The following is a 12,892-nucleotide window of genomic DNA, read 5'->3' as shown; positions in this document are numbered from 1 at the left end:
CTATACAAGTACCTATGCCTCCCGTCCCGCATCAAGCCACGCCGTTCCGCTTACCCACCCTCCGCACAACATCGACAGACGTGCCGGCCCAATGAAAGACAAGACCTGAATCATCCCATCGGAGAAACGATGGTAAAGTTCGAGTCAAGCGTTGAGGCGCGGTCCTAAGCTCCTGGGTGGCAGAAAGAAGCTTTGGTGGGTTGGAGTTCGTGCCGCAATAATGAGCTGCGTTGACGTGATTTTGGGGGTTGTTGATATGCCGACTTGTCGAAGATACGTACAAGGGTAGTAAAGGCTTGAATTTTCCTTAATTATCATATATAATGGTAGCAACGACTATGAATGCATTGGAATAATGAATGTGTGAATACATCTATCCCTGAAAATGGCTACTAGCAAAGTAGGTCCAGTCACGACTGTCCAACCAACGGCGAACGACACGCCAGCAAGGAGCGACGTTGACGGTAGTAGCAATACAGAGGATGGGAAAGAGAACCTATGGATCCGCTTCGTGAGCTTTCTGGGCTGGTATCCCAAAGACATGCCAAGTTCGGAGAAGCTTGTCGTGTTGAAGCTCGATTTGAGTATCCTGATCTTTGGATGTCTTTCGTTCTTCACAAAATATCTGGACCAGCAATCTCTCACTAATGCTTTCGTTAGGTGAGTGCCTTTACGTAATTTGCATGTGCACCGTTTCGATATTTTGGTAGCTGACGAATTCAACAGTGGCATGAGAGAAGAAATCGGATTATGGGGCAACGAACTCAACTACATCACCGCGACTTTCTGGGCCTCGTACTGCGGGTTCATGATTCCAGCTTGCTACTTCCTGACTCGATACCCTGCCAACATCGTCCTGCCGACTCTGGAATTCGGATGGGGCATTAGCACGCTCGGATTGGCGTTCGTGCAGAACGTCGAGGCTATTTACGCTCTTCGCTTTCTGGTGGGATTGTTTGAGTGCTGCAGCTTTACGGGCACGATTTATGTTATAGGCTCCTGGTACAATCCTACTGAGGTGGCGAGGAGGATTGCGTTGTTCTTCATTGCGAGTCCAGCGGGCACGATGTTCGCGGGATATCTTCAGGCGGCGGCGCATACGAACTTGGATGGCGTGCATGGGCTTTCTGGGTGGAGGTACGTGAAGTGGATGGACTCGATCATAACTTCTACTTACTGATCGATTTTAGGTGGCTCTTTATCTGCGACGGTATCATCACTCTCGGTATCGCATTCTTGTGAGTCCATTTCCCTCACTTCAGTCCTACCCCTGAACATCAAAACAACTAACGAAACTCACAGCGGCTACGTCTTCTTCGTCGACATCCCCTCCCGCAAAAAGCCCTTCACCCTCACAGATCGCGACTTCGCGCTCGCAAAAGCTCGAATCGCCGGCCTCAGCAGTCCCCCCACCCTCAAGATCTCCGCCTCCATCTTCAAGCGCGTCCTCGGCCGCTGGCACTTCTACGTCTTCGTGACACTCTGGACCATCTTTGACTTGAACTTCCTGCCGGGTGGCCAGCCGTTTTCGCTCTACCTGCGCGCCAACAGCCCTGAGAAGTACTCCATCGTGCAGGTGAACACGCTGCCGACGATCACGTCGGCGGTCATGATCGCTGCGGCGCTGATTGCAGGCGTGACGGCGGACCGGTTGAACGGTAGATTTTGGATCCCGGCGCTGGTGACTACGGTGCCGGTTTTTGTCGGGATGGTGATGCTTAATGTGTGGGATGTTGGGGAGAGTGGCCGTCTGGCGGCGTTTATGTTGCAGGGTTTCATTGCTCGTGAGTTGCTACCGTCTTCTTTCATCCTTGCTTTTCTGCCCTTTGACCATCCATGCTCTTTCTGACAATGGCTAATTCATCTCCAGCAATCTCCCCAATGTGCATGGGCTGGGCGACCGTCATCATGGCCAAAGACGCCGAGGAACGTGCTGTCGTCACTGCGAGTATGAATTCCATCGGCCAGGGCATCTCTGCCGGCGCGCAGGTGGCTTTGTTCCCTGCCACCGGGGCGCCGAGATGGATCATGGGGTTCAGGAGCAGTCTTGCGACGAGTATCGTGCAGTTCTTTCTGATCCTGTTGATTCTGTATTTGAGTAAGAGGGAGGCGAAGGAGAAGATTGGGAGTGGTGGAGATGACGAAGCTGCGGTAGGAGGACAAGGAATTGTGGCTACGGAGGAAAAGATCTGAGAGTTGGAGTGGGTTTCTTGGATGATGTCGATGATAGATAATTTTGTAGTTGTTATAAGAGCTTGTGATCAAAGCCAAATCTAAAAGTTTCAATACTTCTAATCGAAATTTCCATACCTACCTAATGTAAGTAGCAATCGATTACCTCAAATGTGGTTTTATCATTCGTCCATTTCCCACCAAACCAGCATAAATTCATCATCAAACGTGCATGTTCAGTGAGATCATAATAATCAAATTTATAATTCAATGAATAAACTTTTTGTACCTTTCATAACCATCTCCAACCCTCACATCTACGTATCAGCGCATGACTGGTTAATTCTACGGATTGTTTCAAACATGCCCCTCCCTTCCCTCCTCACAGCCACCCACTCACAGCCAACGCAACCAACTGACATGAAACAATGCGCCCCGCCATCTCCGTATCAGCAAACGTCAGATTTCCCAAACAGCCCCCAGTGCAGTAGAAAGACTCACAAATCTTGCCATTCGACGTTATATCGTTGCGGGTGCTATGAGTGTCTATGCATTTCAGATGTCTTACTGGAAGGTGCAGGCTGTTAAAACAGACATACGTGTACATTGACTACATGCATACGTTTGCGCATGTGCGTACATAGATGGTTCGTTGGTAGACGCGATTCTTGAGCTGCATGCTATTTACCCTTCCTTTCTGGACCACCAACTCGCGAAAGGAAGAAGAAAGAGAGCATGTCCAATAACCGCAACTGACATTGCATATCGCACGAAACCGTAGCTTAAAAAAAGAAGAGTCCATTATCCGTAGGCCTACCAACAAAAACGGCCGTCGATCCCTGCGCTGTCTGACAGGGGAGATGCAGAGCCTCGTTTCTTGTTACGCCCTTCCTCTCTCGAATACGAGTCGTGTCGTGGAGTCAATTGATGCTGTAAGGGATCGATTGGTCTTTCGTTCTCGTCTCTTGTCTTCCTCGTTGTCAACTATCAAGGGAGAAAGCGTGCTGTCTGGTTCGCGAGACGTGAATACTCCTAGTTCAAGATACGTAGCGACGCGTTGGATGTAGGGTGACTGGAGACAAACGGACGGACGGGCGTTGCGAAGCAAGGGCATTAGGATGGACTCAACTCGCTCTTACGCATTCCAACTTCTCATCGCCACAGTCGAAGTAAGATCGGACTTTTTATTCCCTTTCTCGGGGTGGATACTTGCAGTTGCTGGCTGCTGGGTGGGAAAGGAATAAGAAGGAAGGGGAGAACCGTGGTTGATGGCCGTCTGGTCTGTCTTGCCTTTCTATCGCAATATATCTATCTATCCTTAACTACCTATATTTATTATATTCCCCCGTTCAGACCATAATCGAACTGAATTGAATGGCATAGCAATTCAACCTCCATCCCGACTTACTACAATATCCAACACCAAAACTACTACGCAAAAATGAAGTTCACCACCCTAATAACCACCCTCACAACCACCTCCACCACCATCCTCGCATACAGCATCCCACCACGTAACGCGGACATCACACCTCTCCACCACCGCCAGCAACAAGAAACCCTCCAACAAACTCCCAAAGACTCCTCAAAGAAATGCACATTCCGCTCCACGCACCTCCAATACTGCAACGCCTCCACCCCGCCCCGAACATCCTACATCCAAATCCGCACCATCTCCCTCCCACCACCGCCCTCTGCACCCCAGCACGCCCGGTTCGTCAACGTCGCTGCGCAGCGGCCGGGGAATGAGAATGGGTATGTGAAGCTAGAGAACAGCAGGGACGTAGAGGAAGGGTATGAAATTCAAGGTGTGGGCGATTTAGAGGAGGATGAGGCGCCGTTGAGGGTTTGGGCCGAGGGGGATGAGATGAGGTTCGAGTATAAGGGCGAGGTTTGGGGGACTGGAGAGGAGGAGAGGGAGGATTATTGGTGCAAGAGTGGGGTTTGGGATCGTAGGTGTGAGGGCTTGGCCATTCCGAGGGTAAGTTCTTTTTCTTCTCTTGTATTCACTATTCTGTTTACTTTTAATTTTAGAGATATTGATGGCTGACTTCGTGTGCAGAGACGTACGGTCGATTGCAGCTTCTACTGTGGATCATGATGGACTGGATTCCACCCTTGGCTTTGACACGCGCAAGGGATCACTAAAGAAAAATTGACGACTAAGGGAAAGAGCAAAGATATCACAAATCAGGAGTTCAGGAGTTTCTCTCGCATCATGTCCGGACTTAAATTGGGCATTCATGGTTGGTCATGGTTCACGGGTTTCCGAAAGAAGGGTTCAAAATAAGATACCATTTCATTATCGAGAGGGCCGCATGAGGCCGGTGACGCTCGTAATGTCTACCTCGCAAAAAATGCACAGTAAAGAGTAATCATCTTCTAACCATCAATGACTTATTCATCCATTTCACCATAAGACCTTTAAGATTCTAGACTCGACCTTTTGTTTCTCCCTAAACCGTCCCTCTATGCATAACACATGCGTGTGGAGCGCGCTGCACATGCATTTACATTAGGAAACACGAGAAAGAACAACCCATGACATAACTCATTCCAATCCAAATGCTGACTCCCCGGACTTTCTCTCCCTCCGTCCTGTCCGTTGGCTCCAGTACCATCTGTGTGATATGCATTACGAAATCCCGGATTCTCGAGACCCGTCGGACTTTGTTCTCGTGCTTGTGTCTGGGGTACCGCACCGTCTACCGGGCCATCGTAGATCAATTATTCTTCGGTATGCTAGGCTATACTTTCCCACGTTTTTTCTTGTTCCGCTCGGCTCGGATATTGTCTTTTCATCTTGTGGGCGGAAGCGGGAGAGGGAGAGGGAGACCGGAAGTGTGTAAGGAGGGTGGAGGAGAGTGTCCGTAATATCGTACGATTATTTTCGAGATAATCATTTTGAATGGAATCTACTGGATTTTTTGATGACGGAGTACCGTGTAAAGGTTTTCTACTATTATTGTGGTTAATTTTGGAGAAATGATGAGTATTGGAAAGTGGACGCGTGGAATCATCGGTATTGCACGCATATCGCGAAGAACAAGACTACATGAAAACAGATAAAAATTACTACACGCTATGCAATGTGCACATACGTCACCAATGCAAGTATTAGGGTAGATTGAACAACTATGAACAAAACAAAAAAGTAAAAAAGGAAATTGGAGCACAAGTCAAAGATACATTGCAAGATGATGAGGGTAGGTTCAGTCGCGAGTCAATCTCGGAATGGTGCTAAAACGTTGCCGACAGAGGGGAATGTAGTACAGTCGTGGAAGGGGAAATAGGGCAATTCGCGAGGATGCTAGTGATAATAATCGCTCTACTATAAAAAGTCCGATATAAGTGTATTGTATTGAATTGGATTGAGGTGGATTGAATGCACGAACAGTATGAGTACACACCTATGGCGGTGGTTGCATTGTGCCATTCGGGAAAACCGGTCAACGTAGCGCTCAATTCCATAGTATGCCACCATACCCACCAAACAATTGCAGAAAACCAATAGAGTGTACAAAATATCAAGATATCTAACTTCAACCCTTCATCTCCCTCCCGTCTCCCCGGTAAACCATCTGGAAATTCGAGGCCAGGCGGTTGTTATTGCTTGTGGGTCGCCGTGCCGTGGGAAGACGGTGCCTGAAACGAACTACGAGGCGCGACGTTTGGTCTGAGGCTCTGGATAATTAAATGGTGGAGGGGGATGGTAATGTTTTGGCAGAATGGAATTGCGTATTCGTTATGTTACTTTTGATTTGATTTGGGGGTTATCAATTTGTTTGAATGACTTGGTTGATGGGGAGAACTGGGATATCGACAATGGTGGTTCGATGGTTCGATGGTTCGAGTGATTGGGTTCAAAACAATCGGATCGATGGAAGGACTGTATGAATTGTGGGTTTGTTTTGAAGGGAGTTATTGCTTTTTTCTGAGTGTTTGCGTTTAATCATGTCGAGTCAGATAACGATGAGTCGATTTCCATACATTCACGTATTCATATTGCAATCGTAGTGTCATGAAGGAGGGAAACATGGATTGTTCATTCATTCGTTCGCATGCTACATAGATGCCGTTTTGGTAACGCTTTTTCCCGCGCGACCATGAGAATGGAATGGAATAAGATAGATAAGTAGGTAACCGCCCAATGATGCCCGGAAAGGAAAAAAAAATATGCCAGTGTGATCGATCTGAACTGATCTGCCCGACACGACGAGCAACCCATGTCTCGGAGAATTGCAGAAGAATAACGCCATCATTACTAGGAAAACATCAAGGAGCCATTGACCACTACAACACTAGCGGAGAATGGATCGTCTATTACCATCCGCCGTTGTTGTTGTGCTTCTTCTTGTCCTTGAAGTGGTCCTCGGCCTTGTGTCCCATGAAGGCACCCGCGAGCGCGCCGAGCACACCGTGGCCGCCCATCTTGTTGCCGCCGAAGTAACCTGCGGCGCCTCCGCCGAGCGCACCCATCAGGCCTCGGTCGCCCTCAGCTTGAGCGTTGGGGTCGGTAGCGCCGAACTGCTGCTGGCCGCCCTGCTGGGGTTGACCTCCGTAGGCGTTGTGCTGCTGGTCCGGAGGGTACTGGTTGTAGGCTCCCTGCTGGGGGTATTGCTGGGAGGGGGCTTGGCCCGGGTATTGTTGCTGGCCGTATTGACTGTGTGAGAGGAATGATGTTAGTGACTTGTTCATGACTCTTTCGATGGTGCGTTTCGAAACGTGGGGGAATGAGGGGACATATATTGACTTACCCTTGCTGCTGCTGGTTGTACTGCTGGTCGTAACCTCCCTGCTGGCCGTGCTGGAATCCACCCTCGGCGGGAGGTCCGTAGGACTGATTGTAGCCCTGTTGCGATCCGTAGCCCTGCTGGTTGTGCTGGTCGTATCCTCCTTGCTGGCCGTAGCCCTGTTGCTGAGGCGGGTAACCCGGAGCCCCGTAGCCGCTCTGTTGGCTGGGTGCGGGAGAGCCGTACTGGTTCGGGGGGTACTGCTGGTTGTTGTACTGATTGTACTGGTTGTTGTAAGGGTCGGACATTTTGGCGGTGTAGGTTGAATTAGGATTTATTGTTTGTGGTGGTTGTGTTATTATGTTGTGTTGGGGGAAGATAGAGGTCGTCGGATGACGTCCGAGGGGTTCTATTTGTATGATAGAGAGGGGGCGATAAACGGAGGAATTGGATGGAGGGGCAGCAACGCCTAAATATAAGTAATTAATTGATTACTCGGTAGACGACGGAGAAAAGATTATGCTAGAAGATGATCTAGGACTCGGGTTTAACAGAACTTGTTGGATAATGGCGAGTTGATGACGGGCAAGCGAAGAGGTTACTTATACACTACGGCACAGAACATCCGAATGATGACTGACAGTTGATGATGAGCAAGCAAAATCGTAACTCCATCCCCAAGGACCAAGACGGAGAGGCGAAGCACAGTTTTGACGAATGATGTTGGGCTGAACACCATGGCTCAGCCCCAGGCCATAGTCACGGTAGCCGTCACGGCCACATTCACAGTCTATTCCATATCCACATCCACGGCTACGAGCTTGACTGCGGACAGGCGCAGTAAATTGCACCACGAACACTGCGATTTATTTCCCCAGACCGGAAGTTTTCCTGAGGATGACGATTGGCCTTGCACTACGCCGGCCGACCGACTTTCATTCCTTCTATCTTCCATGCTTCCATTGTTCTTCCTTATAACATTGTGGTACCTATTTTGCACAGCCATGTATGCATGCAAGTGCGGGACTCAACGAACTACCCCAGGTATAGGTAATTAGCTACGTGTAAATATCGTGTAGATAGAATGAAGAAATCACTATGGTACCGGTCAAAACATCGATAGGAAACCGCCATTTCCTCTATTCCTTTCTCTCAACTTCTCTCCTCTTCTCCACTCGCCTCTCCTTCAGCTCGCTATACGGAGTGGCCGGGAATGAAAGTAACCGACAGCCACTCGTCCAGCTGCTCCTATGCCCCACTGGCGAGGCTGAGATGGCGGCAATTAGCATCATCCTCAAGTGCCTCCCTTCTCGCTATCTCCGCATAGATTTACTCAGTTTGACTTCCTCTCCCCATCCCTACACCGCGTATCGTGTTGATGACAATTCCTCAACTCCAGACTACAAGTTAGGAATCCCAAGATCCGAAGCATGTGTATGCGCGCGCTTTTGCTTGCTTGAAGCAAGGCATTGGCGTTTTGGGACTCAGGAAACAAATGCTTCCGTCTTGACGATCCTGTCTGAACTACTACTGATACTGTTCGAAACTTGTTGCGCATCTGCCCTCCCACCAACTGTAAACGCCAATAACACCTCCCGAAAAGCTCGGCGCTGGCCGTCGGTCCAGGACGGTCCGAAGATGGGGAGGGAATGTGTTTACCTAGATGAATAGGACAGGATACCTAGGCTGGAGGGTTGTTGTTGTTTATTCAGCACGACTTGGCTCCTGGTGGGATTGATTCACGCCGTCTCTCTCTCTCGTACCAACGCCACGAAGGCGAGACGAGGCGCAGCGGTGGACGAAAGAGAATGTGGCTTGTTCAACCAGAACTCGTATACATCTCCATTAATACTCAAGCATGTTGATTCGATTATTGTAGGTGCCGGAGGAATTACGAGTACTGTGTGCGTGTATTGCGGCAATGTTCTCTGAGCCGTCCCCATTGTTCTATCTTTACGAATTGCTTCATGTGTTTCTGGCGGGTGACGTCAACGCATTCATAAATCTGAGGCTGTTCATCGACATCTCCGACCTGTGGCTGCGGTCTTAATTCCGTTCTTCAATGGAGTCTGCGCCTGGGCCTACTCTATCTAGATCTGGCTTACTTACACAATACACGCAATACAAAGTACATCCTCGTGAGCAACCGAGTCATGAGAGTGGTGGAACAATCTACACTGAACCTGGACCTCCTGATGTTTGCAAAGTTTATAGAGCAAACTATTTCCCCTTCCCCTTCGCGATTTAGGTTCGACCCCGTGAACGTGACATTCTCCTTAGGATCGTTCTGGCTCTCGTGTTCCTGGCACATGCGAGCCCCAGTGCAGCGGGAGCTATGGTATGGACTGCCATGTCTATTGATCGTCTACTGATCCAGCAATGACCCAATAACCCAATCAAAGCCTATGATCGACCGGGCGCAAGAGACAATACGGTATTAACCCCCTGGTGTCGCTAACGCGCCTTGATCTGCAGTCCCAGTCGAGTGCGTCTTTGTTATTGTATTGTATTGAGTCTATTGCCTGACCCCTGGCCCTAACTAGCCTTGCGGGTCGGGCCCTGAAACGCTACCACCGCCATCTGAGACGACTCCAAGACAAGCTCTCGCCGGACGCTTCATGTCGCATCTCATCCACCCCCAATCGCTCGTCGATTCCACCCAATCCAGCAAATTTACCTGCAATTAACCTTCCAAGCCTTACCTCATGCACCCCATGAATGTCCATGAAGGGAGTTAATCTCGCCTGGAGGGCAAGAGGACGCGTGGGAATTGGTGGAAAGGCCACGCCTAACACATCCAAACCCTCCACCTCCCTTCAAACCTAGATGGAGCCAGATTCAACTTTAGTGCAAGCATTCGATTCATGCGACGTTCCTCATATTGCTCTTCCCCTCTGCCTCTCCCCCTCCCCCCCTCGCTGTGTCCTCCGTTCCGCCCTCGTTACCAATTCCCATGTTGTTGTAGTTCGAGAACGCTGGCCCGGTCCACACTTCCGCACTGCTGCTGCATCATCTGCTAACCCTACCCCTTCCCTCTCCTACTCTGTCTCACTCTCCTCTCTCTCTCTCTCTTCCCTTTCTTTTCTCTTTTGTCCTTCGTTCGCAGCCGGGCTGCTGTTGCTAATACCTTTCTAAATCGACAAACCAAATCAATTACATTCATTCGTTCTTTCATTCTTTCGACCACTCTATAACTTTGATACCTGCAATACCGACAACTACATTGCACTATATACATACGTACTGCGTACGTTTCCCTTCAACATCGGTCCTAGCAGGCTTGGGACTGTAAGGATTCTGGTCTCAGCCGGCCTATTCAACCTTCGACAATTCCCCCGTTGTGAGATGTTTTTGGCCGCCATCCAGCAGAAGGAAGTCTGAGAGGGAGTCCTCCACCCCCGTCACTGGGAATATCAAACTTGGGATCAATCTTTTCGAATAACAACGTCAACAACTACCAACGACAACAATGCCAGTAGCAAGGCACCTTGGAGCGGTCGAGAGGAAGGTTGATTATGTGATTGTGAAGAGGAGTCGTGTGGTGGGAGGTGGTGAAGAGGAGGATGAGGTGCATGGATTGGGGGCGTTTGAACCAGGATCGATTGGGCGGATCGTGAGGAGGCACGACGTCGACAACACACTGCCCAAGTTCAACCTCGAGGCTGCTGCTGTTGCGTCCGATTATGACAGCGATGGCGATGATAGCGACGATGAGGACATACTGCCGGCTTCTCCAGTCTTCAGCGGGCAACCAACTGTATGGAATCCCAACTTGGGTCGAACTGTGGAAAGGAAGTTTGTTTGTTAATGAGGTCACAGATCACCGTCACATTATCTCCCAATGCCCAACAGGCACAGGCAACGGCTTTTCCGGATAGGGACCCCACCGTTACTGGTGTGAAATCAGTTCCTCCTCCACCACCACCGCCGAGGGAGAAGGGAGGCATCTCGCAAACCACTCAGCATCTGCTCATTGCGGCTGGGTCTATCGGTATGTTGAATGGTGGTGTATTAATCTGTACGAAAAGAGGTATGCTGACCTGAATCTCTCCAGGTGCAACTATCGTCATTGTCATGATCATCCTGGGCATCTACACTATGCGAAAGCGTGGTCTGTCGTTCTCGGAAGCCTCTCGACAGGTGAAGAACAGGGCCATGGGACGACGACCAGCTCCTCCTCCGAAGCAAGCCTCTGGCTGGCAACAGGACAAGAAGCCGTACATGGACGACTACGACGAGATGAGGCAGAATACCGTCACTCCCCCTCAACGGGCTGCTTCAATTCCTCGCTCTGGGTCCATCTCGTCACAGAGACCGCTGCAGGACATCCAACGCAACGATAGGTACGTGGATATCTCATTTGCATCCCCATCCCCTTCATTTCTTTCTCCTTCATGCATGTGATTCCAAATCACGAAAGGTCCATCTGGGGAGGTGTAGTCGGTCCCATTGCGAGTGGATGGATGTTTCGTTTCCGTCAGCAGACGTACAGAATATGAGACACTCCAACTCTGCCGCTTTTCCATTCACCCTGCAGTCCCTATTCTCCCTTCCCCTTCATCAATCACTAGTTGTAGTACCAGCTCAACGACTAACACTCTGCAGCATCAACCGCCAAGTTGCCCAGCGGTCATCTCCCCAGCAATCTTCATTCCTCCTCGACTCACCACCACCACGCCGCAACAACTCCCACCGCCGTGACATCAGCGAGACACCATCCTCTCCTGTTCTCCCTCTCCAACAAACAAACGACTCACGCAGCCAATCCTCCACCTCTCTCCCCTACTTCGCCCCCGACCAACCTCTCCAACAAGACCGCTCCCAATCCCCCCTCCCCCCACCCCCAACCTTCAAACAATTCCTCTCCAACCGACCCTCCGCCTCGCAAAAGAACTCCGGCTTCGGCAACATGGTCTCCCGCTTCAGCTGGACCAACTCCAACGCTCCCCAAACACCCCACGACGTCCGACGCGACACGCAGAAATCCCTCAACCAACGCGACTCCTTCATGACGCAGCGGTCCTCAGTCCCGCGCTTCCGCACCGTCGACTCGTGGGTAAACCAACAAGCCAACCGCGTCGAAGTCCAGAAACTCAAAGAGCAATTCCGCCTCACGTCCTCCACCACCACCTCCACCACCACCGACGACGAGGCCGACCGCATCCCCTCCGTCCCCACGATCCCACGCTCCATGACGCAGAAGCAATCCCTCCCCACCATCCCCGCCGCACAACAGCTCAACACCACCACCCCGACAACTCCCAAGCGCACACCCTCGACGACAAAAGGCCTCCCGGGGAAGAACGTCCGCCACGAACGCCACGACACCGTCGACACGGCGCCGATTTTCCGCCAGCATCCTGGCACGGAAGTGAGGTTCTCCACGAGGAGTGTTGTGGCGAGTGAGATTCTGGATATGGGGAATAGGCCGAACGTGCTTTCTTAAACGTCTGTGTGTTTGATTTGGACGGTTGAATGGGTGGAAGGGGAGGAGGAGGGGAGGGGGGTTTTGTATTTCTATTGAGGTTTTTGACTGGATGTATTGATTGATTGATTGATTCATGTAAGGGAAGGGTTTATGCGGGTTTTATGCATTTTGGGTTTTCCTTTTTCTCGTAGGGGGAGAGGGGATGAGGTGGAGGAGTAGCGAAGGGGGGTTGGAGGTCGTGTTTGAGAGGGGAGGATGGAGAGAGAGAAGGATGAGCAGAGTGGGTTGAGGAGAGAGTGAAGGAAGGAGTGAGAGGGAGACTTATCCGAGCAGAAACGAGAAAAAAAAAATGACAATACAGTAACACATAACTTATTTTTCTTAATTTGATAACATTCACCTTGAACTTTTGATCTGTTTGTATGGTTGTCGTGTCGTGTCGTGTCATGTCGTTCTATTGTCAATCTACCCAGTCCCCCTTTTATAGGGTGAGATATATCAATTCGCTAACTTACTCACCACATGGAAGATTCTTTCATTACAGGTGAGAGGGACTGAT

General features: G+C 50.2%; 5 protein-coding genes across 5 annotated transcripts; 4 read left to right on the top strand and 1 right to left on the bottom strand.

Moving 5' to 3' along the window:
- Positions 1-385: 385 nt before the first annotated feature.
- BU24DRAFT_397634 (MFS general substrate transporter) lies at positions 386-2,206 on the top strand (the record flags this gene model as incomplete). Its single annotated transcript, XM_033525351.1, has 5 exons — positions 386-660; positions 727-1,137; positions 1,191-1,238; positions 1,303-1,784; positions 1,871-2,206. 5 exons carry the CDS (start codon positions 386-388, stop codon positions 2,191-2,193), a joined length of 1,539 nt encoding a protein of 512 aa, XP_033379575.1. The 3' UTR covers positions 2,194-2,206.
- Positions 2,207-3,613: 1,407 nt separating this feature from the next.
- BU24DRAFT_495458 (uncharacterized protein) lies at positions 3,614-4,325 on the top strand (the record flags this gene model as incomplete). The annotated part of the gene is made up of 2 exons (XM_033534129.1): positions 3,614-4,124; positions 4,235-4,325. The coding sequence occupies 2 exons, from the start codon at positions 3,614-3,616 to the stop codon at positions 4,318-4,320; spliced, it is 597 nt and encodes a 198-aa protein (XP_033379574.1). The 3' UTR covers positions 4,321-4,325.
- Positions 4,326-6,101: 1,776 nt separating this feature from the next.
- BU24DRAFT_426317 (uncharacterized protein) lies at positions 6,102-7,595 on the bottom strand. The gene is made up of 2 exons (XM_033528942.1): positions 6,930-7,595; positions 6,102-6,835 (listed from the first exon to the last, which is right to left on the bottom strand). Exons 1-2 carry the CDS (start codon positions 7,211-7,213, stop codon positions 6,496-6,498), a joined length of 624 nt encoding a protein of 207 aa, XP_033379573.1. The 5' UTR covers positions 7,214-7,595; the 3' UTR covers positions 6,102-6,495.
- Positions 7,596-7,985: 390 nt separating this feature from the next.
- On the top strand, positions 7,986-8,775 carry BU24DRAFT_426316 (uncharacterized protein; the record flags this gene model as incomplete). The annotated part of the gene is made up of 1 exon (XM_033528941.1): positions 7,986-8,775. A coding segment is annotated over exon 1 (569 nt), but the record flags the coding sequence as incomplete, so codon positions are not given.
- A 1,432-nt stretch (positions 8,776-10,207) lies between these two features.
- Positions 10,208-12,408, top strand: BU24DRAFT_277130 (uncharacterized protein). The gene is made up of 4 exons (XM_033522658.1): positions 10,208-10,662; positions 10,725-10,896; positions 10,960-11,248; positions 11,511-12,408. The coding sequence occupies exons 1-4, from the start codon at positions 10,375-10,377 to the stop codon at positions 12,349-12,351; spliced, it is 1,590 nt and encodes a 529-aa protein (XP_033379571.1). The 5' UTR covers positions 10,208-10,374; the 3' UTR covers positions 12,352-12,408.
- Positions 12,409-12,892: the final 484 nt, after the last annotated feature.

The sequence above is a fragment of the Aaosphaeria arxii genome (genome assembly GCF_010015735.1).
Source record: "Aaosphaeria arxii CBS 175.79 unplaced genomic scaffold BU24scaffold_9, whole genome shotgun sequence".
NCBI lineage: Eukaryota > Fungi > Ascomycota > Dothideomycetes > Pleosporales > Aaosphaeria > Aaosphaeria arxii.
This window is presented reverse-complemented; position numbering and strand designations above follow the sequence as displayed.

Bases quoted from the DNA above. Each gene is read 5' to 3' on its own strand.
- BU24DRAFT_426317 (XM_033528942.1), bottom strand. From the start codon at position 7,213: ATGTCCGACCCTTACAACAACCAGTACAATCAGTACAACAACCAGCAG. The intron at 6,836-6,929 runs GTAAGTCAATAT...CCTCTCACACAG, and splicing joins TACAACCAGCAGCAGCAAGG to TCAATACGGCCAGCAACAAT.
- BU24DRAFT_277130 (XM_033522658.1), top strand. From the start codon at position 10,375: ATGCCAGTAGCAAGGCACCTTGGAGCGGTCGAGAGGAAGGTTGATTAT. The intron at 10,663-10,724 runs GTATGGAATCCC...ATGAGGTCACAG, and splicing joins TCTTCAGCGGGCAACCAACT to ATCACCGTCACATTATCTCC. The intron at 11,249-11,510 runs GTACGTGGATAT...AACACTCTGCAG, and splicing joins GACATCCAACGCAACGATAG to CATCAACCGCCAAGTTGCCC.